This window comes from Patagioenas fasciata, chromosome 15 (genome assembly GCF_037038585.1).
Source record: "Patagioenas fasciata isolate bPatFas1 chromosome 15, bPatFas1.hap1, whole genome shotgun sequence".
NCBI lineage: Eukaryota > Metazoa > Chordata > Aves > Columbiformes > Columbidae > Patagioenas > Patagioenas fasciata.
In genome coordinates, this window is record NC_092534.1 from 15,856,571 (window position 1) to 15,880,539 (window position 23,969).

A 23,969-nucleotide genomic window follows, 5' to 3' on the forward strand; every position below is an offset into this window, starting at 1 on the left:
GTTTTGTTTTGTTTTGTTTGTTTAAGGAGCGGTTTGTCATCCATATAACTGATCTGCTAGCTGTCTCCATGATGCTTGGCATCACAGCCCAGGTGAAGGAAGCTGGAATTGCTTGGGACAAAGGAGAGAAAAAGAGTAAGCAGAACAACCTAGGGTCCCTCTGAAGATGGGAAGCTTGGTAGATACCCTCTGGCAGTGCTGAGTAACGTTGTGGAAAGAGTTAGGAGGGGGTGTAAGCCTCCATTCTGAATAGAGGCACAGAGGTGCTTGCTGTTATCCTGAGGATGGCAGATGTGGTGTTTGTGTGGCTGAGTGAATGTCCAGTGAACCCCAGCAGAGGGTGAGAGGCTGGGGAACGGGAAACTGTGTGTGGAGAGGACTGAGAAGCTGGGTCATGCCTGGAGGGGTGGCCGTAAGGATTACCAAGTGCCTAATGCTGCAAAGACAGGCCTTTGGGGTGGCACTGAGACAGGCTTTTGGGGTGGCACTGGTGTGGCTGCCCAGATGTCGTCTTCTCAGAACGCTAATTCATCCGCGCTGCCTGTCTGATGTGCATCTCCCCAGTTTTCTGTTGATGCTTTGGAGCCCTTGTTACTATCATCTCTTGGAACAGCCACCCTCTCCTGCTTGGCTCCTGATGGGCTCTGATGCACATGTAGTTTGTAACCTTACTGTTTTGCAGACCTGGAAGTGCTGCGCTCTTTCCAGAACCAAATTGCTGCTATCCAGCGAGATGCTGTCTGGTGGCTTCACACAGTCGTTCCGTCTATCAGCAAGCTGGCTCCAAAGGACTATGTGCACTGGTAAGAGAGTCAGCCTGGTGATCTGCTGTGCATAGCCAGTTGCTTTTTCAACAGTGTATGATAAGTTCTGAAAAAACATGAATGTTGCAGAGTTTGGTAAGACTTCTCTCCCCTTATCAGAGAGATAGCAGAGACGCTGTTTTAGCAGAGTTCAGGCTGGGACTGTCTCCCTCTCAGGAATTTGTGCAGATGCATCCTCTTACCAGGAATATATGATAATGGAAGATATTTCTGACTTGTAGTATTTGGGTCCACCCAATAGAAAATTTCCAGTTCCTTGACTGAGCATGATCCATGTGGACCCCTTGATGTTCTTTCATCTGACATGCTTTTTCAGACTGTGTGGTTGAGGGCTCCATACATGGTACTGTCTTCTCTGCCTGCTTCTGATTGTGTCCTGGGGTCTGGCTCAAGATGTTAATGAGACAGATCAAGCCAGAATTAATAGTAAGAAGGATATGTTGCTGAGAGTATAAAAGCCCAGTGCCCATTCCGTGTAGTCCTCTCTGTTATGATTCATGTTGTTACATTTGTTAGATGAGCTTATCTGAGGAGGCTCCTTCATGTGTAGGCTGGGAAGCATTAGCAGGAGTTTGGGGAGTGTGGAGTGTTGAATATGTTCGTGAATCTCACACGGGTGTGGTGTTTACCCTTCATTTCCACAGCCTCCACAAGGTGCTCTTCACAGAACAGCCAGAAACCTACTACAAGTGGGACAACTGGCCGCCTGAGAGTGACCGCAAGTGAGTGTGTGCTCTACCCAAAGCTGGGTGCAGGTGCGGAGCTGCTGTAGCCGGAGGCACAGGAATGGGTGTTTTCTGGTGTTCCTTATATAGCTCTGTCTTGGAAAGGCTTGGAACTGTTCTTAGATTTTCTTCATCTGTCTTAAAATTGAGGGATGTTGCTCCATTCTCCATCTGTTCCTCTTCCTCCTTCACTTCTGTTCCCTGTGCCAAGCTGTTCTGTATCTTGACACTGTAATTGTATGAAGGACAGCCCTTCACTGTGTGGTTTACTGCAGTAACGTTGGGGAGCTCAGACTCAAGCAGGCCGAAGTGCAGAGGTACAAGGCAGTGCAAGCAAAACAATTTGTTTCGGGTAGTTGTATTTGGAGCTGGAGACTGGGGAAGGGATTGTAAACTAAACAGTGTTTTATCTTCTGCTCAGATGAGTTCTGGGGTCTGTGGAGGGTTTCAGGAACCCTCATGCTGCTGCCAAGAGAAGCGTGATTGATGTGTCATGTCTCATGCAGCTTCTTCCTTCGCCTCTGCTCCGAAGTGCCCATCCTTGAAGACACCCTGATGCGGATCCTTGTGATTGGTTTGTCGCGGGACCTTCCTCTCGGCCCTGCGGATGCCATGGAGCTCGCTGACCACTTGGTGAAGCGGGCTGCGGCTGTGCAGGCGGATGGTAAGACTGCACAAAACTCCAGCCAGCAAGTGGTTACTTCTGTCTGCACGTCCTTACCGCCACCCAAGGCTGAGGTGGCTCCTACCACGTACCAAAGAGCCTTTACATCACTTAAAGCATGTTTTAGTTGTGATGGCTTAGCATTTGGCTCAAATCCAGGCGTATTACTGTTGCTTTCTCACTGGAGAAGCTTCTCATTTTCTCCTGCCGTTTCTCCCTGTTACTAATTTTCTGTCATGGAGTGTTTGGGAAATGATTCATTGTGTTGAGGAAGAGGAACCACAAATAACCACGTGAAGTTTTGAGTTAACATTTCTAAATTCAATTTAGTCCTTTATACATGCTCTAAAATAAGTAGAAGTTTTTAGGCCATGCAAAAATGAAGGAGTTGGAAGTTAAAGTAATTAACCCATGTATTGTGTGCTCCTCCCAATGCTGTTATTCAAACACTGTTATGGAATAGCAGTTACAAAAGCAGCCTTAGCTATTCCCCTTTTATGAATTCATTCAGCGTTTGTCCAAATTCCTGAATCTGTGGAGAGTTTGTGTGTTCAGTTGAGCTATAGGTGTTTGTGTCGGAGTTGAGGGGGTTGTCAGAGTTTGATTGTAAAGCATCTTACATGCTCTTAGTGCTGACTGGCTAATAGCAAAGTCTAATCCAGACCTCATCAGACTTTGCTGTTGATTATGGTGTGGAAATGTGTCTAGGCTCTCAGTGTAGCACTTTATATGCTGCACCATTTCAAATACTGAAAGATGTGGAGTTAAGTTAGAGCCAGTCTGAAAACTTGCAATAAAGTTAAACTGCATTTTTAGTTCCTCTGAGCCCCAGAAGTTCTGAGCAGATACACTTGCTCCTTCAGGTCAGCAGCGAATCTGAGTTCTGAAAAAGATACAGGTATCATGTTGGATGCGTTTGGGAAAAAAACCTGCCCTTAAGAACTTCAACCAAATTGCAGCTGAAAAGCTCGATATCCTTATATATTGACTTACAGCTTTTTGAAGTGTTGCTACTTTTTAAGTGGTGGTGTTTTCTTTTCTCTTTTTGTTCCTGTAATATGAGAAGCAGCCCACAATAACATAGTTGCTTGGAGTAAAATTTTTGTTATACTGTGATGCTTTTCTTGAAGTACTTTCAGCCAGGTAGACGGGTCAATAACTTGCTTAGTCTTTTCTTCTCCTCCTCCAGATGTTGAGGTCCTGAGGGTAGAAAGAATCCAGCTGATCGATGCAGTCTTAAATCTGTGCACTTACCACCATCCAGAGAATATCCAGCTGCCCCCAGGGTAAGGCTTATCACATGGGCAGTCTTGTGATCTGGCTCACTTTCCTCTTGTGACTAACAGTACTAGCTCACAGATTTTAAGATGCTTTTCCCTTTTACAGTTTCTAATGACAAAATCATGAGGAGGCCTTTTCAATGTCATGTTTGGGTGGGAGTTTCTCTAGGGCAAGTTAGACCTGAGCCATGGAATGGACTTTCACCTGCAAGCACTCTGACCTCTCTGGTCTGGAAATTCTTAGCTGAATAGTGCTGTCCCTCCTCAGAGAGCCTTTTTACTTTATTCTATTTTTTTTTTAAAGCCACAGAAGTGGTGCGGCTGAGTCTAAACAGTGCATGATTAAGGAGAAAAGCAGTCTCAGATGGCCTTAAGTAACCAAATCGAACCTCTTGTATCTGTTGCTGGCTTTTGCAGGTACCAGCCTCCAAATCTAGCTATTTCTACCCTCTACTGGAAAGCCTGGCCTCTCCTGCTTGTAGTGGCTGCATTCAATCCTGAAAACATAGGTGAGTGTGGACATTCCTCATGCCAAGGTGCTGTCCGCTGATGTCTGGTTGCCTGTGTTCAAAGGCCTGTGCTGGGGTGGTGAGATAACCACAGTTAACTAACTGTGTATTCCCTATGTGTGCAAAAATACAGTGTTGGGGTTTCAGCTAGTGTGTGGCTGGAATTACGTTGTCTAAGTTTGGTGAGTTGTTCCGAAGTGAATTTGCGGTGTGTCTCCCCACCTCGGAGTGTGTTAGAATGTGTACAAAGACCCTCACTTTTTTTTCCTCTATCCCTGATTGTCCTTCTCTGCTGCAGGTCTGGCTGCTTGGGAGGAGTACCCGTCTCTGAAGATGCTCATGGAAATGGTCATGACCAAGTTTGTATATTTAAATTCCTACATAAATCACACAGACCAACAAAAACATGTATTTCTGAATGAATTTTGTGCCAGCTGGCTCCTTCCTTTCCAGTGGAACTGGTGTAAAATAAGCTGACTGGCAGCAGCACTGGAGTTTGGGGGAAGGCACCTGTCCCACTCAACAGAGAAATTATAAGCAAGGGAATAAAGCTGAGAAAAAGGGACGGGTGACTGTGACCTTACTGAAAAGGTCTTGAACTCCCTGGCCCCATTGGGAAGCTGCCTTGCTTTTCCTACGTTGCCTGCGGGTGTCAAGGTCTTAGGGACTTTCTGACTGCGGTTCATGACTTTTGAATAGACCAAGGTAACAGTTTTCTTTTTTAACTTATTTTCTCAGTAATTATTCCTATCCTCAATGTACCTTGACGGATGAGGAGACACGCACAGAGATGATTAATCGTGAACTTCAAATCTCCCAGAGAGAAAAGCAGGAGATTCTTGCATTTGAGGGTCATCTGGCTGCTGCATCCACAAAACAAACCATTACAGAAAGCAGCAGCCTCTTGCTGTCCCAGCTGACCAGCCTGGACCCTCAGTAAGTAGCCTTCCGCAGTCTGGTGCTATAATGAAATCTCAGATAACGCCGTCAGGAAACCCTACTGCTTGTGGGGTGGTTCATGGGGGCAAGAAAAGCCCTGAGATTTGGTAGCTTATGAGATATGTGTCACATTTTGCCCTTATCTTTCTGTTGGCACCTGCACGTGGCCCTCATGCACTACTGAACTGCCCGATCCTCATCAAGACACGAGTGAAGGTTTTTCTGCCTGTGGATAACTGCTTGTTTCTCTGGCAGGGGCCCCCCACGCAGACCTCCCCCGCATGTCCTGGAGCAGGTGAAAAGCCTGAACCAGTCGCTTCGCTTAGGCCACCTCCTGTGTCGCAGTCGTCATCCCGACTTTCTTCTCAACATCATTCAAAGACAGGTGGGCTCCCTCAATGGCTTGACTACGTTGGCATCTGATCCCTTGTCTCTGGAACTTGAGCAGAGCGAGGGGCAAAAAGAAGCTAAACAAGATGCAAGGGAAGGTGGTTTACTGCTCAGGAGTTAAATTATGAGGGTGCTGCATCTTTGTTCTTCTGATCTTCTGTTGTCATTCTCCTGCTTCCTAGGCCTCGTCGCAGTCAATGCCATGGCTGGCAGATCTAGTTCAGTCCAGCGAGGGCTCCTTGGATGTCCTACCTGTGCAGTGCCTCTGTGAGTTCCTGCTTCACGATGCTGCTGATGAGTCGACCTCAGGTGAAGAAGAAGAGGAGGGCGAGAGTAAGGAGCAGCGTGCCAAGAAACGCCAGGTGAGTAGTCTCACGAGGATCAGTTCTGTTACCTGCTTTCTGTGCATCCTGGATTTGATTTAATTGGAAAGGCCAATTTCTTGCTCCACAGAGACAACAGAAACAAAGGCAGTTGCTTGGACGGTTGCAAGACTTGCTGTTGGGTCCGAAAGCAGATGAACAGACAACCTGCGAGGTGCTTGACTATTTCCTACGACGCCTGAGTTCCTCCCAGGTGGCCTCACGGGTCTTGGCCATGAAGGTAAAACAAAAGTCTTGACTGGGGTTTGTCAGACGCTGAGGGCGGAGTCCTGGATTTTCACGTGTCCAGAGCCAGCACAGTGAAATCGTTTCATGTCATCCTTCAGTAACTTGTCTCAATCTCCACACCCCATCAAATGCACTCCCACTCCCTGCCGCTCAGAAGCCTTCTTTGTTCAACAGCCAAGTAGCACTTTTCTTAAGATAGAGCTGGGTTTTGCTGTTTCCTGTGAAGTTCAGGTGTAGACTCAAGCAGATCCTGTGCTATGTGGAGTAATTGGCAGCAGCTGTTGTCTATGGGGAATGTAAATGAGTGAGTGTCTGGTACTCTAGAGCATAGTCAAGTCAAGCAAAATGGCAGAGAGCTCCAAAAGGTTACGCTTCCAGAAGACTGAAACTTCCTGCGGGGTAGCTGCCAAGCAAACGCATTGTACGAGATATGAAACCTGTTGTGTGCTGTGTTTGGATCATTCCATGATGTTTGAAGCTTGTTTCTATTTACTAGTATGAAACTACTGGTCCGGCTGTGGCTTCAAATGCAACAGTTTTGTCCCCATGACTTCTGCAGGGCCTGTCCTTGGTGCTGTCAGAAGGAGGACTGCGTGACGGAGAGGAGAAAGATCACCCCATGGAGGAAGACTCTGGTGATTCTGAACTGCTGCAAGGGTACCAGTGGCTTCTGAGAGACCTCCCGAGGCTGCCGCTGTTTGACAGCGTTCGAGCAACAACAGCTCTTGCCTTGCAACAGGTGGGTGTCAGTAGCTGGAAGGGCTGACAAGCTTAGGTTTTGTCCTGCTCATGCTAAAACAAATCTGAGCAAACTGTGTGTGGGTGCACTATTGACATGTACATGCTTGGAAAGCAAATTTTCTTATGCTGGTGCTCGTTTTCATTAAATCCTGATTTCTAATGAGAGGAATTCTCATTCTAGGCCATCCACATGGAGACAGATCCCCAGACCATCAGTGCCTACCTGGTGTACCTCTCCCAGCACGCACCCGTGGAGGAGCAGGGGCAGCACAATGACCTCGCTCTGGTGAGAGGCTGGGTTGCTTGGGCTGCACAGGGGACAGCTGGTGTGGCTCAGGACAGTGGCAGACACATTACTGCTGTACCAGCAGGATGAGTTTGTGAGGAGCATGTGAATCTGATAACTGCATGTTTGTGTTTTTGCGGATATGTTGGAAGGTAACCTGTGTCTTTGCTTTCATATCATGAAATGGTATCAGAGCGATAACCTCCAGTCCAGCAGCCCATCCCAGATGCTATGGGGAGTGTGAGACTGAATACTGGTTAGAAAAAAATCCCACCACCTGGTAATGTTTCACAAGAAAGAAGATGCTAAAACTGCAGTCACATGTATATGGGGAGAGAATGGGAAGTCAGGAACCTTAGTGATGGGATATGCACTCTCCTATAACCAAAACTGGATTTCTAATTTGTTAAGATTTTTTTTTTTTGAACAAAGATTTTTTCATAGTTCTATCTCTGGTTGCCCTTTTCTCATTGTTATTTAAGGCCCTTATGCTCTGTCTACCTCCACAGATCTGTTTAGATATGTGGAGGAAGTTAAATGGTAAGTCAGTATATCTGTTTCTTCAGAGAAACACGGATTTTTACTAGGTACATTTTCACTTTGTAATGGGAGGCATCAGAATGCAGGTGTGCTACAACTAGGGACACTAAGGTGTCACAAGATGCGTGAAACACTGATGTTTTCCCTGTTGTGATGGTTTTACTTTTGACTCTACACATTGATCTCCAGAGTGGTGTTGACTGGGCTGATGATGGAAACTGGAGAATGTGATGCAATGAAGTAGGAGGACCTGGCTATGTCATTCAGTAAAGACCTCATGGAACTTTTCCCCTTGCAGGATGTGGCCCGACTCATAGTGGAACGCTCTACCATCATGTCTCACCTCTTCTCCAAGCTCTCGTACTGTGCTGAATCAGATGCAGTGCTTGTTGCTCTTCTCTCCATCTTTTCTCGCTACATCAAACGCATGCGCCAGAGCAAGGAGGGCGAGGAGGTGTACAGCTGGGTGAGTGCCCCCCTGCCTTGCTAAAGCAGCTGGAATGAAGTGGGTTGCTGAGTATGTAGAAACCATGTCTGGTTCAAGAATTCCCTCATCCAATTGGAAGTTGGCATAGTATCAGAGCCAAGTGTATGTGTACATAAAAAACTTACTCAACTTTTCCTTGAGTATCTTTTGTGGCCACTGTTGGAGATACTGGGCTAGGCTGAACTTTGGTCTGACAGATTTGTTCTTATGTTCTCCTTTCATCTGCATCTCATAGATCTCATTCTCCTTTTTCTCCCCAACATCATTCATACTGGTTTGGTTTTGTTTTGTGCTTTTTTCCAGTCAGAGTCTCAAGACCAGGTGTTCCTTCGCTGGACTAGTGGGGAAACGGCCACTATGCACATCCTCGTGGTTCATGCCATGGTTATTCTCCTGACACTAGGGCCTCCTCAAGGTTAGTGCTGAGATTTATTCAAGGGATCATGGACAATACTGAGAACCTTCCCTCTATCTGCCATCTCCTAACAGGTCAGGCAGGTGTTAATCCTCTACTCACAGACTTGTCCTTTGCAATATTTGTTTGTAGCTGTAAGATCTGTCGGAATATTGCTGCACAGACTGAAGGATTTGCAGGCTTATTTTTTCCTTCAGTAGACAGCAGGAAATATTAGAATGATGGTGTCTCTCCCTGCTAAACAAGGAGTACTCTGGAGTTTTTGTAGTGTGAGAACAGGGCACTCAATATGTAGTTCACATTTATTTCCGCTTTACAGTGTTTATTCCCAGGTTGTCTCAAACCTTTGAACAATAAAGTGTTTTGATATTTGTATAGAAAAGGCTAAGGTGTTCTACATGCTTATGAACATAGAAAGTAATTTTGTGTTCACTCTCAAGCAGGGGATGGCGATTTTTACACCTTACTGGATATATGGTTTCCGGAGAAGAAGCCCCTTCCTACTGCTTTTCTGGTTGACACCTCGGAGGAGGCTCTGCTGCTCCCCGACTGGCTAAAGCTGCGGATGATCCGCTCTGAGGTCCCGCGTCTTGTGGATGCAGGTGAGCCTGGGGGGTGCTGGTTGGTGTTTCAGACCCTCCTGAAAGCAAAGGGAGAGGCTTCTGCTCAAGTCCTCTGTGTGCCCAATCCTGCTTGGATTCCTTTGGGTGGAGACAGCAGTCACTGCAGACCCTGCAGCTGAGCAGGGAGCTCAAATTTAGAAAGCAGTGTGGCACTGGATATTGTGACAGTTGTAATCTAAGCAAACAATAGATTAGAGCTGTCAAACAGATGTACAGAATGTGAGCTGGTTCTGGGTAGGGAATGTTATGGGATGTCCCAGGGTGATTGCCTACTCAGCCATGATGTGTAGTTGGTGTAACAAGCGTTTGAGTACAGCTACAACCTCACTAACTGTCAGATCCCACAGGTTAATCCTCTGCATTAAGAGCAGAACTCAGCGAAAGCTGAGGCTGAAGAGGAGTTTGGTGCCTTTGGTAGAGTGTGGAAGGCATTTGCTCCCACTCTGATCCAAGGGCTGAATCTTGCTGGCTTTTATATACGGGCACTATTGCTTTTAAAGTAGGGTAGTGAATCTGTATAGATATTGTGGTTTCTGTGTATTTTAAAGGAAATCGGGGACTTTGAATTGGAGTCTCATCTTTGTTACAGTTCAGACTGAACTGAGCTATATGGTCACCAGACAACGGGCACAGCATTGTTTCCATAGTGCATGGTGTGGGTGTGCTTGCAATGTGGGGAGCAGTGTGTGAAAGATGTAAGCTATACCTGTAGTTACTTTTGTCCTTGCGCAGCTCATCAGTGCTCTTTTTCTTCTTGGTATTCAGCTTTTATCTCTTTCTTAGTAATTAAATGACAGCTCTCTATAGCCAGTGATTGAATTATTCAATAATTCCTGCCTGCAGCCATCAACAGATCGGGTAGAAGTTATTTTTTAATACGAATGATTGGGTTCCTGAGGTTTTGATCAAATTAAACAGAAGATCAAATTAACCAGTGAGTGAATTAACTGGAAGATGCAATAAGAAGGCAATGATTTGCAGAGCAAAGAAAACATAGTAGGCAGCTGTCAGACTTCTGGCTGTAGGCTCTCTGCAGCCCTGTCATTAAAGTGTCACTGTTGGTCCATCCAACAGCACAAAGATCAGGTAATAAAGATGACCCTCTGTGAGTAATTCAGAGGGCTGAAGTCTCCATGTTTGTGTATTTCAGCCCTGCAGGACCTGGAGCCGCAGCAGCTGCTTCTCTTTGTTCAGTCCTTTGGAATCCCAGTTTCCAGCATGAGCAAACTTCTGCAGTACCTGGATCAGGCTGTATCCCATGACCCACAGACGCTGGAGCAGAACATCATGGACAAGAGTAAGAGCTTTCATATGAGGCTGACTAGAAATTTTAGTTTTTCTTGAACGGTTTTCATGAGTATCTCCTGTGACTTCCTTGGAAAACCCCAAACTAGTTCAGCGCACTCTGTGCACAGTCTGCTTTGGCAGCCTGTTGTCACTGTAGGCACCTCCCTCGAGCTTTTCTGGATGGCCTTTGGCTGTGTTTCCAAACATAGAGAAGGATTTTCTAGGTTGGATTGCAGAGACTCTCAAAAGTAGTTGGGAGGCTAACTTGTAAAAAAAACTGGGCTTAAAAGCATCATGTTCACAAAGTCCATGAGAACAGCCAATTCCCTTCCCTGCGGGAGCTGTACAAACAGCAACCAGTTCTGTTCTGCTTTACCAAAGAGGGTGAGATGGTGATGTGTTCATATCTTGTCCTTTTTCAGACTACATGGCTCACCTTGTGGAAGTTCAACATGAGAGAGGAGCGACGGGAGGCCAGACTTTCCACTCCTTGCTCACTGCATCCTTACCAGCCCGCCGAGGTACTGCCTGGGACAGCCTAAACTTCCGAATAGCGAAGTCTTCCAGCCTCCCTTCCTCTGTTGTGGTTGAGAGGGACATGAAAAGCTGCCTTCAAAATGGGTTGTGCTGCAATCTATCAGCAAGCTACAGTTAGACACCAAGCCTTGCTAGGGTTTTTTGCTCCTGGCAAAGGGAGAAATTCCAATATTCGTGGAATTTACTACAGTGAGTTGTTCTGAGTGATATGGAAAAATAGGTCTTGCTTGGCCTTGAGAGAAAACCTATTGAATTCCTTGGTAGTTAGAGACCATAAAGTTGAAGGTGATCCGGTGTTGGGGCTCCAGATGTGAGCTACTGTAACAGCGCTTTTCTTTTCTTTTGTTCCTCTTGCAGACAGTGCTGAGACTGCAAGGTCAAAATCCAGTCCTGAGAACACTCAAGGCCAGAACCGGATCCATGCCTTAAGCCAGGTCCGGGTTCTGGGCCCAGAAGATGACTTAGCAGGCATCTTTCTGCAGGTACTGGTATAACCTCTGGCTGATCAGCTACTTCCTTACAGCAGCTTTAAAAATTTGTTTTCCTTACGCTTGCATCTTCTGACCCCTTCCTTCTGCAGGGTTTGTAGGTACTAAGGATGAAAGCCCTGCATGCAGCGAGGCTTTGCCATCACAGCCTGGTTGAATTGATACCAGAAGGTTTTTTTTACTTGTAGTTTGAACATGATGTGGCTTTTGATCGTGCCTAATACTGTCAGTGCCTCCTAGGGTGTTACTGTCTCTGCACCTTGTTTGTTCTGTGTATAGTGCCTTTCCTCTCAGCAGTGGATGGAGGATTTGTGAAATGCTCGCAGGGCCTTGGCAGCAAATCTCTGTGCAAACAGCATTTGTACTCTGGCTTGTCTGCTTGCAGAGCTTCCCTCTCTCCACTGACTCCAGAAGGAGCCTATAGGGAATTAATTGGCTAAGCTGGTTGCCTGTATTTGGGTATTACGGTGATTCCCCTACAGTGTCAGTGTTGATAGGCATGTTGGGGTTACATAGACACTGTGCCTGCTCCTGTACCAGGCACTAAAATATCGAGAAAGCTGCATCAGAAGGTTCCAGTTAGCCCACAATCACTGTAATGTATTATTACAAGTTAAATCAGTGCCTCAGGATATTCATGGTATAGCAGTCCTTTTCATTTGCTCTCATAAACTTATTCCCTCCTGTTTCCTACCAGCTCTTCCCATTAAATCCAGACCCGCGATGGCAGAACTCAAACCTGCGCCCGCTCGCCCTGGCGCTGCAGCAGGCCTTGGCGCAGGAGCTGGCTCGCGTCCGCCAAGGGAACACGCAGGTGACGGGGATCACAGCGCGGCTTCTCCAGGCAGTAGCTGCGCTGATGAACTCTCCGCACAGCGGTACGCTGGTGATGGCGATGCATCGTAACCACTTCATCTCCTGCCCGCTGATGCGCCAGTTGTACCAGTATCAGGTGAGAGGTGTAAAACGAGAATCTTTGTAGCATTTAACAAAGAGGGGTGAGGAGGACACAGAGTCTGCGGCGCATGTGCTCTGCTGTGTGCAGACCCTCTACCTGTGTCATACTGGAAATGGAGCCTGGGCAGCATGACACGGAGGGACACAGACGTCGGGTTGTAGGCTGGTCACACAAACCTGGTGCTGCAGATAATCTGGGCCTACGTACAGGGTTAGGTGGACCTTACCTAGTCTGGTAACTGTGCAGCACTGTGGATTTGTGACTGTGGCTCTTTGTTGGAATTGGGATCTCTAGTCTGTGCTGTTTTGTAGCATGGACGTGTCTTGCAATCCAGGGCATTTGCAGACAACTTGAGACCTGAAGTCTGTAATTCTTTAAAGAAATCTTCAGAGCAGACTGAGATTTATCCAATTAAATATCTCATTCTTTTGATCATGGTGAAAGAAGGCACAAAGTTACCCTTAGTTACACTGGGAGAGGTATTGTTTGTGTGACTGAGACTTCTGCCTTGCATTTGTACACTAGAAGCTGCTGCTGCTGCTTCAGTGAGCTATGGTCCAAGAGAGTGGGTGTGCTCCAGGTATTCTTGGCAGTACGTGCCACTCTCAGCATCTCTCGTGCTGTCTTCGTTGTATTCTTGAACTGTGTATAAGCAACTCTCTTTTGCTGTTCTCCCCAGCGCTGCATGCCGCAAGACACCGCCTTCTCCTCACTCTTCTTCAAAGTCCTCATGCAGATGCTGCAGTGGCTGGAGAACCCTGCGGTGGAAGATGGGCCTCTGCGTGCTCAGCTGAAGGCCTTAGCTGTGCAGTACTCCTCGAGGCACAGGATCAGTGACGGTATTGGCATTGCGCAGCTTACGGGACCCAGACCGGACTAAGTGGGACAAGGAAGGAACAGGAACAAAACAGAGCAGAAAGTGCAGTGGGCTGGTTTTACAGAGGTGTGCTTAGGGGTAGCAAAGAGGTTTTGTACCATGCTGTATAAATCCCATGAGGATGCAGAGAAGTGATTCAGCTCTGGGGATTTGCTGTAGACACCTGGTAGCATCTCGTCAAGCACAGCAGATCATTTGGGGAAAGCTTCCAATTGCTCAGGCCAGGAATTCTGAGTTAGCTGTGGTCCTGAAAGATAAGCATGCAAGAATGCCTCTGTAACAAGGTCACATCGTGACTTGTAGAGTTGTTTATCATCTGCCATCTGTTGGGAAGTGGAGTCTGTAACCAAGAGCTTAGGCATGGAAATGAGTTTGTGGTTATAGGGTTTTGTCTTAGCCACAGGCCTGTAACATGCAGAAGAACTGCCAAGGGGTTTGGTGGGAGTAAAATGGCAGTAGAGTGTAGTGTGTTTGAGTAGTTGTGTCCTGGAGCCACATGGGGCATCTGCAGAAGGGAAACCTGATGTGGGGGCTGGCTTGGCCCTGTGATGCCAGCGCTGTGATTTCTTTGCAGTTCGTGGTGGCTTCTTGCACCTCACAGAAGCTCTGAATTTCCGTCGTGACCCTGACTTGATCAGCTCCACAGTACGTGCCATCATCGCAACCCTGAAATCGGGCGAGAAGTGTAATGTGGAGCCAGAGCTCATCAACAAAGGTAAGGCCATCCCTCTGCTCTCCTGCCCTTTTGCAGCATCAGGTTCAACTTCCAACCCTGAACTGTGCGGGCTGTGGGAAGCTGCCTTCTGCTGGGTCAGAAAATGTGAACTGATCTAAACTTGGTCCTATCTTGTATCACTCCTTCTCCTGCACTGGTATGTGGCTTTATAAATTGTGATTTGGAGCTGGGATTAAGTCTCTCAGCAAACCATTGGCTTCCACTAACAAAATGAGAGATAGAAGCCTACTATGCCAGATAAAAATGGCTTCACTCTTACTGAGCCAGGCTCTCAGGAACGCTGACCTGATTGCCTTCATGATACTCTAAGGTTCCATAGCTTTCACCATATCCTGAAGTTAATGAGTGACATCTTTCTTCCCCTGCTAGTCCTCCAAGGTCTAATCGAAACTCACTCTCCGTACCTGGAGGAACTCCTGACTGTCCTCTTCTCAGCTACTGTTGAGACCACTGCCAGGTTTCCTGCCATGAAACCAATTGCTGTGGTGAGCTCCTTGTTGCTCCAGGATAAAGAAGAAACACCAGTGAAGAAGGAGCCAGACAGTTCCAGGTGAGCTTAGGCAATGATGGGAATTCACTGGGAGGTCTGAGTTTGTGACATCTCTACTGACACTGGCTTGTTTTTCTCCTCAGTAATGAAGCAGCTTGGCTGGGGCCTTCCTCTGGCCTTCTTAACGACTGGCTGGAGATGCTGGACCCAGAGGTGATCAGCAGCTGCCCTGACTTGCAGCAGAAGCTACTGTTCTCCTGGAACAAAGTAAGAGTTGTTGAGTAGAGGGGCCACCAGGCTGAAGCCGCCTTTCCAGGGTACAGACCTGCACCTGGAAACATGGCAAGGCATAGTTTTATGTTTTGCCACGTGTTCCTATAGCAATTTTAAATCAGTTCTGGCTGACTAGGAGGGGGATTCTGGTGCATCCTCCTCAGTGCAAGGCTTATGTTTCATCTCACGTTTCTATTTCCTCAGCTCTGTTCTTTTCAGGACTTCGAAGTGCATGATAGACACAACACAGTCCCATAACAGCCCAGCCAGCTGTGTTTTCCTTGGTATTTTTGCACACAGATAAATAGATTGCCCATAAGATCTTCTGTATCCACCTTACAGCAAGGACTTGTGTATTACATCTCTTCCTTGCTTGGTCCTTTCAGGCAGGGTCCCAGGTGCCGTCCTTCCGCCCGTATCTCTTGGCTCTTCTCACTCACCAGTCCAGCTGGAACACGCTGCACCAGTGCATCAGGCTCCTGCTTGGCAGAAACCGGGAGCAAAGGTGAGTCTTGTTTTTAGGGCCTAGCAAGGAGTTTTAAGTTGCCCAACTCATCGTGTCTGAGAGAACAAACAGAAGCTGAGAACACGAGCTGCCACATTCCGTGGTGTGTCTGCCAGGAGATGTAACCCAGCCAAAACCAGGCTTTGTGAGAAGGATGCTGATTTCAGTCATGCTGATTTGTGTACCTTGATATAAATATTACCTGCTGTTTGATGGAAGCAGCACATAAAGACTTGGCTGTGTTTGAACAGGAAGTGCTAATCGCTGGGTAATCCATCTAGCATTGTATTTGTTAATAATCTTTATGAACGTGGGGTTCGAAAGATGGCTTGGATAGCAAACTGGCGGCAGTGTCTGTACCTGGGCAGGCTCTGTTGGATCTTTTGCTTGTACTAAACGCCATTACCAATCTTTCTCTAACCCCCTTCCTGGCATCAGGCTTCCAGTTCTGATCTCTGGAGCAGCCCTGGTTCTCAACTTCTATACATTGCTCTCAAATACTGAAGCACCACTGTAGTAGTATCTTGCTTAAACTCATTACACTTAGGGACCAGGAAATGCTAACACCTAATAGGTATAACTCAGGACATGACTAAATTAGCTATACTTCTAAAGCTGGCAGTATTTCAGCTGGCTTATTATTTTATTATTGATCTATTGCTCACTAACAATTCATTAATCTCTGCAATCCAGGATAACAGCCAGGATCTTCTGTACACTGGGCCAGTACGACCACTGATCTGATTGTCCCAATTATTTGTGTTGACGACAAGCTTCTGGTCTTGTGGTGCAAGGCTCCACGTAGCTGCCACACTCCTGCTGAATGCCACTTGTTCAGCTCTGTACCCCGTGCCATGCTTATTGTGACAAATATTTAGTCATAATCTGGGAACAGAACCAAACCCCTTCTTGGGACTTAATGGATCCTATTTTTATATTTGCAGATGTTTCTTCACAGTACTTGTGATGTTTAGAGACATTACCATGTGTTTGTGTGGTGCCTGAGGGCTGCATTGACTCTAATTGAGAATCTGTCTTCTTTTGTCGTCTTGCAGGTTTGACCCAACTGCATCCTTGGATTTCTTGTGGGCCTGTATTCACATTCCGCGGATCTGGCAGGGCAGGGACCAAAGAACTCCTCAGGTAGTGGTTCAGTTCTTCCAAGATTCCTCTCTGGTTGGAGTGAGAGGCGATGCTTTCACACTGCCTGATTTTTCCCCTGGCCCAAGAGGTGGCTGGAGTGACACAGGTGCAACATGCCAAGTTTGCTGCCTGTACCTCAGCTGGTTACTTTGCTGCTCTGCTATTACAGTGGCAATTTTGAGTCCAAAAAGCTGACATGAACACACAGAAGTTTTCCCACTTGGCGTTTCCTCTGCAGCAGTTGCCACAATATTTGATAAACGTCTAGGCACAAGGCTACAGTGGTGAGCAAGGTAGAACCCAGTGTGGGATAATTCCCATTTCACCAATAAAAGGAGTTGACATCTCTTTCTTGAATTGTGGTTTCTGCCCCATCGCACATGCTGAGTTGGAAGTAAATGAGTTCAGAAGCAGAAGAGGGGTAAAGAGATTTCATTTGGGGCTGTGGTGTCTGCTTTCAGAGCTCTAGATCTGGGACTATTCTTAAGTCTAGTCCTAAGAAATGCTCTGTTCCGGTTGGGGAAAGTGTGACTAGAAGGAACTAAGGATCCGGACATTCAGCTTGGATTCATTGTGAGTGTTCTCTTGCATTACAGAAGCGCCGTGAGGAATTTGTGCTCCACCTAAAGGCATCAGAACTGATCAGCATGGTGGAGCTGATCCTGGCTGAAGCAGAAACCAGATACCAGAACACAGAAGAGGCCTCGTGCACACTCATCCAGTCTCGACTGCCTTTGTTGCTCAGTTGTTCTCATGGGGACCTTGAGAGCATCAAAAAAGTAACGGAGTATCTGACCGGCTGTATCCAGCAGTGGGGAAGCAGGTGGGGTTGAAAATGGGAGCACTATCTACTCTAACTGTAGTTCCTTGTCATATTAAGTGGTACATGGACCAGGAAGGGGACTTTAAAGGGGGCATTTCAAGGCTCTTTTGCTTTTAGGTCTTCAGGACAAAATGCTTGCCATGTGTGGGGTTTTTTGATTGTTTGTTTTTTTTAAGTCAGTGGTTATTTTAAATTACTAGTTCCTAATGTGGGATTTCTTGTCTACTCATTCTTTGAATTACTGTTTATAACACATTCTTCTTCCAGCCATTATGATTTTGTTTTAAAGCTGAGTGGAGATTAGATTGTTTCCTAACAGCTGTGTTAGCACTGTGAGAACAACAGGAAGATGGTGCATTTGTGGCAGTGGAACAAACTGACCTAATCCTAACCTCGCTTGTGGTGGTGTTAGAAAAGATACTGAGTAATCTCCACTGCTGTTGCGTTTTAGGGCCTCCCAGCACAGCCTGTGCCAGGGATCTGGGGAGGGCAGGTGTGTGGAGAACAGGCTGGTTAGTCTGAGCAGTTGTGCTTCTGGCTGCTCTTCCAGTTGGGATGGGGATGGCTGTGAGTACCACGTGCAGGAACTCTTCACTGGAGATGTAAGCTGAGCTTTCTTCTCCTGTGCCCCTTTGTAACTGCAGTTTTCCAACTCCAAATGGCCTAATGATGGACCCCTGTAGACTGTGAATGATTCAAGTAGCTCAAAAGAAGCAAAGCCTGAAAAAACACTGATCCAGATTAGTGGTAGCTGCTCTTTTACACTATCTGCTACTGATCTGATGGATCTGGGATATTTACTGGTTGAACTAACGTGGTAACCAGCGGCTGACCTCTCCCTTTTTCCTTCAGCTCTGTGGGAAAATGCTGCCAGGACCTTCTGCTTCAGATGTACCTGCAGCTACCTGAGCTCCTTGTGCCTTTGCCTGAGATGCTTCTCACCAGTGAAGGAGCCAAAGACAGCAGCACTTGCAAGGTAAAGTTAGCGGCATAGGAAAGCCACTTTCTAGTTGTGTGCCCCGGGTGGGTGCTGCCTTCATGCCCAGTCTAAAAAGGAGAGGAACGGCAAAAGCTTCCTGGCTCATTCTGGTTTATTTACCTTACTCTTCTATTGCCACTTCCCTGTCTGCAGTCTCAGGAGCAGAGTGCTCAGGTGTAGTTTATTTTGCAGCGTCCTTCTGTAAAATAGTATAAGCTCCACAAGCTTCTGTGTCCCAGAAGCTTCTGTAAAGCACAAGTGTGCAGGCGTCTGATCCTGCTTTGATGTCTATAGGGACTGTGGACTTCAGATCTTGTGCCAGCTGGAACATTGCTTCTGCTCACAGATTCTACCTGAAAATAATTCCTATTAAGCCCATCTGTAGCTGGAAAGGAATTGGGAAATGCTGCTGAAGAGCCAGGGACTTGATTGTCCTTTAAACTTCTTAACTGTTGCTCATTATTTTTCTTCTAGCTGGATGCCCTGGTTCACAGATTCATTAACCTCCTCGCAGACACCAGTGACTCCAAGTCATCAGAAAGTCGCGTGTGGGATGCCAACATGGCCTGCAGGAAGCTGGCTGTGGCTCATCCCATCCTGCTTCTTAGGTACCGCTCTCGCCTTTCACCCTCTGTTTGGCTGGTGTTCACGGAAAAGCATCTGCCCTTCTCCTAGAAGGGGAACAAATTTCAGCGGTCATGATGATTGTGACAGAATCCACATTCATGTACAAAAGCAAAGAAAAAATGCAGCTAAGTCATATCTTTTATAATGAGGCAACACCTCTTTTGGCTCCGTGCCTGTCTGGAAACAGTCCTCTTGGAGACTAGAGAACAGAATATGGGTGGGAATTGGCAACTGCTGATTCTAGGGATACAGGGGTCAAATCCAGAACCCTGGGAGAGGAGAATGGATGCTTCCTTCCAGGAACTGAGCTGTGTTTCTAGGAAGAGGCTAGATCTGGATTTTCTTCTGTTTGGCGTTTCAGGCACTTGCCAATGATTGCGGCGCTGCTGCACGGCCGTGTTCACCTCAATTTCCAGGAGTTCAGGCAACAGAACCACTTGACCTTCTTCATCCACGTCCTGGGGATCTTGGAGCTGCTCCAGCCGCAGGTCTTCCAGAACGAGCACCAGGCGGCACTATGGGACTGTCTCCTGTCCTTCATCCGGCTGCTGCTGGTAGGAAAGTCCCTGCTCTCTATCAATGTGTGAGCTGCCAGCAGACAGAGGGAGAAACTCATGTAGCGCAGGGCCGGCCCAACTCTCTCGCATTTGAAGGGAAAACCTTCATATAACCAACAACAAGAAAGTATCGGGTACCTTCGAGAGCTTAAAGAGAAGGCAGGAGATCAAAAAGCTACTCCCTGATTCCCAGAGGTGCAGGATGGTGCAGCGCATCACTGCTTTTATTGTTAACTCTCATCTTTCTTGATCCTTTCTCAGAACTACAGAAAATCCTCACGGCACTTGGCTGCCTTCATCAGCAAGTTTGTCCAGTTTATCCACAAGTACATCACATGCAATGCCCAGGCAGCTGTCTCCTTCCTGCAGAAGCACTCGGATCCACTCCAGTAAGCGTCCTGTTACCCCACGGTTAGCTCATGGAGAGCTTGTGCAGTCAGGCTGCTGTGAGCTAATCAGACAGCACGAGGATGTGACAAAATAACAATTAATGTGGCACTTTTTCACCCTTAGCTGCTTTAAATTTCTATTGAGATGAGCAGCGTATCACTTTTTATAGGTGAAAACTGAGCCCAAGGAAGTGAGATGATGACTTTAACTCACATAATGGTCTAAATCTCCTATTGAGGTATTGCAGTGCCCTGCTGTCATTTCCAGAGGCCAGCGGGAGGGCCTTGTCCCTGAGTGGTGGCTGCAGGGTCTCACCTGCAGATATGGGGAAAAATGCATTTGAGTTCCAGTTACGATGAAGGGAAAAAATCTTGTTTCTGCTTCTGAGAAACTTATTTGTTTTAGTGTATATACATATGTGGTGTTGCTTGTCGTTGTGCTCTTATTGAAAGCTAAACATGCCGTCTCTTCCCCAGTGACCTGTCGTCAGACAACAGTGACCTCGCCATGCTGAAGTCCCTCCTGGCCGGGCTGAGCCTCCCTAGTAAGACTGGCGTCTTGGACAGGGGCTCTGATGAAGAGAAGGATGGTGAGTCTGAGTGGAGTAAGAGTTATCCCAGCTGGTGAACCTGCTGTATGTTTTGGAGCACAGATGCTTTTATGGGCTCTACGCTGTGCTCATTCTTCTCTTAACAGCCCAACGAAAGGGTATTTGGAGTTGAGAGTAGCACTTGTGTACTCAGCAATTTGGAACCGGTATCTGGGATGGGTTAATTTGTTTTCCTGTCAGTGATATCACTACTGGAGCAGAAGAGCAGCTCTGAAGAAGGGCTAGTCTCGTGGATTCTGTCTTCCTCAGCCACACTTTAGGACTGACCTGTCGAGAGACGCTAAGGGTACATCCGCTTCTCCACTGTTTTCTTTACAGCTTGCATGGGAAAGTTACTCAGTATTAAAAGAGCTCAGGAAAGTTCCTTCTCTTTGCATCTGAGGGGTACCAGAAGTTGTGGTGAGGCTTAGAGACAACGTGAGAGCCAGGGATTGCATTATAGTTTTTCTGGTCAGCTCATGATGCCCCACTGGACTGGTAGGGAACACTGGACCTGTCTCCTTCTTAAAACCACGTAGACAGTCAGGAGTGACCTGTTCTTTCTCTGCCTTCCAGATGAAGCAGCAGCTGGCTCCCTCCCCCTTGTCAGCGTGTCTCTCTTCACTCCTCTCACACCAGCTGAAATGGCCCCGTATATGAAGAGGCTTTCTAGAGGCCAAACGGTTGAGGGTAAGTGAGGACCTGCAGAGCAGTACAAATGCACAGGGCAAATGCAGACAGATGCCAATAGTGTTACTTACCTGACAGCTACAGGGTAGTTTCCTGTTTCAGTCTTGTGTTTGGAAGCCTCCAGCAGTTAGGATGTGGTTTTGTTTTGGATGAGTTTGTCTATAACCTTCTGTGATTCTGTGACAGAGGCTTCCTATGATGCTGTTATCATTTAGCTCAGTAGTGCTGCAAATGCCTCTGCTTTGGGGCTCTTCAAGGATCTTGGAAGTGCTCTGGGAGATAGTGTGAGTAATTCAAGGAGCACTGTGGTTCTCATCAATCCAGGTCTAGAGTGCTGATAGGAATGTCATTTTTTTAATGATATAAAAAACCAAACAGGTGAGAAGCAGGATTTAATCAGAAATCTTCAAGTGGTTTTCATGGAAGAAAAACATGTTAACCTGGCATATGGGAACAGCATATTTCCTCTCCAAAGGTCTTCTGATACCACAGGTGTCCTGTGTTCAGCTTGAAGTTGTGGTATTGGGGTGCTAGGTTTCCTTCCACACTAGAAATAGGGGGAAGAATTGCCTGAACACTATTTTTAAGGAGGCTTTATGTGAAGATCTTTCAGATATAGAAGATGATGTTCTGGAATTGAAACCTCACACCCCACTCCCTCCCCTGCCTATGGCACGACAGTGCTGGTGACTTCTGCCTGGGCAGGTTGGGATGTGCTGATCTGGCATGTGCCCTACCTGTTCTCATCCTTTTTGAAGAATGCCTTTGTTACCTTAGCTCTGTGTGCGGGTGGAAAAACTTGACTGCTTGGGAGGTGGGATTTGTAGGGAAAAAGATCCTTTGCTGGGTCAGTGACTTTTAGCCACAACTTTCAACCTGTGTCTTCCACCAGACATCCTGGAGGTGCTCACAGACATCGATGAGATGTCCAGACGGAGGCCAGAAATTCTCTCCTTTTTCGCTGTGAGTATTCATGTCTCAAACTGCCACTGGAAGGAAGAAATTCTTTCTACCAGTGTTGCGCAGCCAGCTGAAGTACTACCCTTCCTCTGCTTTTTGGGTGGTTGTTGCAGCATTGCAGGAGAAATTTAACGCCAGTTAGTCCCTCTGACAGCAGTATCTACTCCCCTACATCTTCTCTTCATTGCATACTGGATCATCATCCACTTTTCTGTCTGTCAGAGGAAGAATTAACCCTCTGCCCTCTTCCCAGTGTTGAGGCAAGGAGAGAGCAGAACAGCTCTGAAAGCAGTGGAGCCTAAGGGAAAACTCAGCTGTCCCATGTGGAATAAGGTTACAGAAGGGTACTTTAAAGTATTCAAAACAAGAATAATCCAGGGATTTCCTGGCTCAGCCAGTACCTGCGGGACATGTGTTGGGCTGGGTTGGTGCTCTGGGGCAGTAATGTAAGTCTGAGGAGTTTGTGCTCCCTGGATGGCACTCTGATCCTAATCTGTGCGTCTTCTCCCAGACAAACCTACAGAAGCTGATGAGTTCATCAGAGGAGTCCTGCCGAAATCTGGCCTTCAGCCTGGCTTTGCGCTCCATCCAGAACAACCCCAGGTGAGAACTGCTGGAACGCAGGCTGTCCCGAGTCACTCATGGGTGCTGGCTGCCCATCTTGCGCGCCTGTTGGTGGTGATCTGGATGCTACTGACACTGTGTTTTACTCCCAGCATTGCTGCAGATTTCCTTCCCACCTTCATGTACTGCCTTGGCAGCCGAGACTTTGAGGTGGTGCAGACAGCGCTGAGGAACCTGCCTGAATACACCCTCCTTTGCCAAGGTACGGTGGTATTTGCCACCTTTGGTGCATGTTTGGCCTCGCAGAGGTCAGAGCTGGGCTCTTGGCTCAGCCGTCTTTCCCTTTCACAGAGCACGCAGCGGTGTTACTGCACAGAGCCTTCCTGGTGGGGATGTACGGCCAGATCGACACCAGCTCTCAGATTTCAGAAGCCTTGAAGGTTCTGCACATGGAGGCCATGATATGAGCGTGTGCTGCTGGGAGCTCCACTTCCAGAGGAATTAATTTGACTGGACTTACTGGCTGCATTGAAGCCCTGGAAGAAGATGGTGTATTTCATCCTGTGTGCTGGTGGATCAAAGAGGTGACGTAGCAGGCCAGACTGTGCTGGAAAAGGAGAGTGTGCTGACTGAAGATCAGAAAGGGGCAAGGATCGATCTGTCTGGCTAAGACGCCATTATTATGGGGGAAAAATCTCCTGAACATTGTGCCAAACAGGGACCACTTCCTCTGTGGGGTCTTGGGGCAGTGGCTGTCGGTTTGTTGTTTGTTTGGGGTTTTTTCTTTCTCTCCAAGAAGGCAGAGCTGCTGGGAGAGCCGAAGGCAGCGCTGACCCTTGTGCTTGGGTCTCTGGACTCTCCGTGTTGGAGGGAACATGCAGATCTGGGCAGGGGGAGACTCCACTTTGTTTGCTGGACGTGGGTGGGATTTTTGGTTTTTTAATTAAAATTCTCTTTGTTTCCATTGTGCCTTTCTGTGCTCCATGCTGCTGTGGGTGTAGCTTGAGATCCCTCTCTTCCTGTTCTTTGGCCTCTTGTAATTCTAGACAAAACATGCCTGGAAGACCTGGCATGACCAAATGCCATTGTGGCCTTTTACAGGATGTGCAGGAAATGGAAGAGGTTTCGAAGGGTCAGTGGGGTGTAATAGATGAGTTTGGTCAGCACCAGGACAACTTTTAAGAGGTTCCTTAGGAAACTTTTCTTTAAAAATAATATAAAGCGAACTGCTTGGTACATCTGCAAAGATCCCAGCAGCTGGCCACTGTCAGTGCAGTCTCTGAACAAGCAGCTGTGTTTCCTCTTTGGGATCTGCCAGTTCCTCCCTCTTCTGACCGCTGCTCTCTGGTCCTTGTCTGCTGATAGGGGTGATGGCTTATTTGTCAACTGTCGTTGGAGGACAAAAAAGGAGGCATCTTCCTTCCCTCTGCTCCAGAGAAGTAACTGCTGCATGTACTCATTC

General features: G+C 47.2%; 1 protein-coding gene across 2 annotated transcripts in view; it reads left to right on the top strand.

Moving 5' to 3' along the window:
- INTS1 (integrator complex subunit 1) overlaps nucleotides 1–23,471 on the top strand; it is a 28,938-nt gene extending 5,467 nt beyond the window's left edge. The window contains exons 11-47 of one of the 2 annotated variants that reach the window (XM_065850658.2): nucleotides 27–135; nucleotides 683–803; nucleotides 1,469–1,546; nucleotides 2,056–2,213; nucleotides 3,403–3,499; nucleotides 3,911–4,002; nucleotides 4,301–4,361; nucleotides 4,741–4,938; nucleotides 5,197–5,326; nucleotides 5,514–5,693; nucleotides 5,785–5,934; nucleotides 6,502–6,681; nucleotides 6,865–6,969; nucleotides 7,808–7,975; nucleotides 8,300–8,411; nucleotides 8,852–9,013; nucleotides 10,185–10,331; nucleotides 10,744–10,842; nucleotides 11,216–11,340; nucleotides 12,044–12,298; nucleotides 12,984–13,143; nucleotides 13,756–13,896; nucleotides 14,287–14,467; nucleotides 14,551–14,674; nucleotides 15,067–15,185; nucleotides 16,241–16,328; nucleotides 16,925–17,151; nucleotides 18,004–18,127; nucleotides 18,605–18,738; nucleotides 19,119–19,311; nucleotides 19,576–19,703; nucleotides 20,181–20,293; nucleotides 20,870–20,983; nucleotides 21,876–21,946; nucleotides 22,455–22,546; nucleotides 22,660–22,769; nucleotides 22,859–23,471. In XM_065850658.2, coding sequence (XP_065706730.2) covers nucleotides 27–135; nucleotides 683–803; nucleotides 1,469–1,546; nucleotides 2,056–2,213; nucleotides 3,403–3,499; nucleotides 3,911–4,002; nucleotides 4,301–4,361; nucleotides 4,741–4,938; nucleotides 5,197–5,326; nucleotides 5,514–5,693; nucleotides 5,785–5,934; nucleotides 6,502–6,681; nucleotides 6,865–6,969; nucleotides 7,808–7,975; nucleotides 8,300–8,411; nucleotides 8,852–9,013; nucleotides 10,185–10,331; nucleotides 10,744–10,842; nucleotides 11,216–11,340; nucleotides 12,044–12,298; nucleotides 12,984–13,143; nucleotides 13,756–13,896; nucleotides 14,287–14,467; nucleotides 14,551–14,674; nucleotides 15,067–15,185; nucleotides 16,241–16,328; nucleotides 16,925–17,151; nucleotides 18,004–18,127; nucleotides 18,605–18,738; nucleotides 19,119–19,311; nucleotides 19,576–19,703; nucleotides 20,181–20,293; nucleotides 20,870–20,983; nucleotides 21,876–21,946; nucleotides 22,455–22,546; nucleotides 22,660–22,769; nucleotides 22,859–22,974 — 4,962 coding nt within the window. In that variant the 3' untranslated portion in view covers nucleotides 22,975–23,471. The remainder of the gene's footprint in view (nucleotides 1–26; nucleotides 136–682; nucleotides 804–1,468; nucleotides 1,547–2,055; nucleotides 2,214–3,402; nucleotides 3,500–3,910; nucleotides 4,003–4,300; nucleotides 4,362–4,740; nucleotides 4,939–5,196; nucleotides 5,327–5,513; nucleotides 5,694–5,784; nucleotides 5,935–6,501; nucleotides 6,682–6,864; nucleotides 6,970–7,807; nucleotides 7,976–8,299; nucleotides 8,412–8,851; nucleotides 9,014–10,184; nucleotides 10,332–10,743; nucleotides 10,843–11,215; nucleotides 11,341–12,043; nucleotides 12,299–12,983; nucleotides 13,144–13,755; nucleotides 13,897–14,286; nucleotides 14,468–14,550; nucleotides 14,675–15,066; nucleotides 15,186–16,240; nucleotides 16,329–16,924; nucleotides 17,152–18,003; nucleotides 18,128–18,604; nucleotides 18,739–19,118; nucleotides 19,312–19,575; nucleotides 19,704–20,180; nucleotides 20,294–20,869; nucleotides 20,984–21,875; nucleotides 21,947–22,454; nucleotides 22,547–22,659; nucleotides 22,770–22,858) is intronic. The other variant, XM_065850659.2, reaches the window with a different exon arrangement.
- The last annotated feature ends 498 nt before the right edge of the window (nucleotides 23,472–23,969 follow it).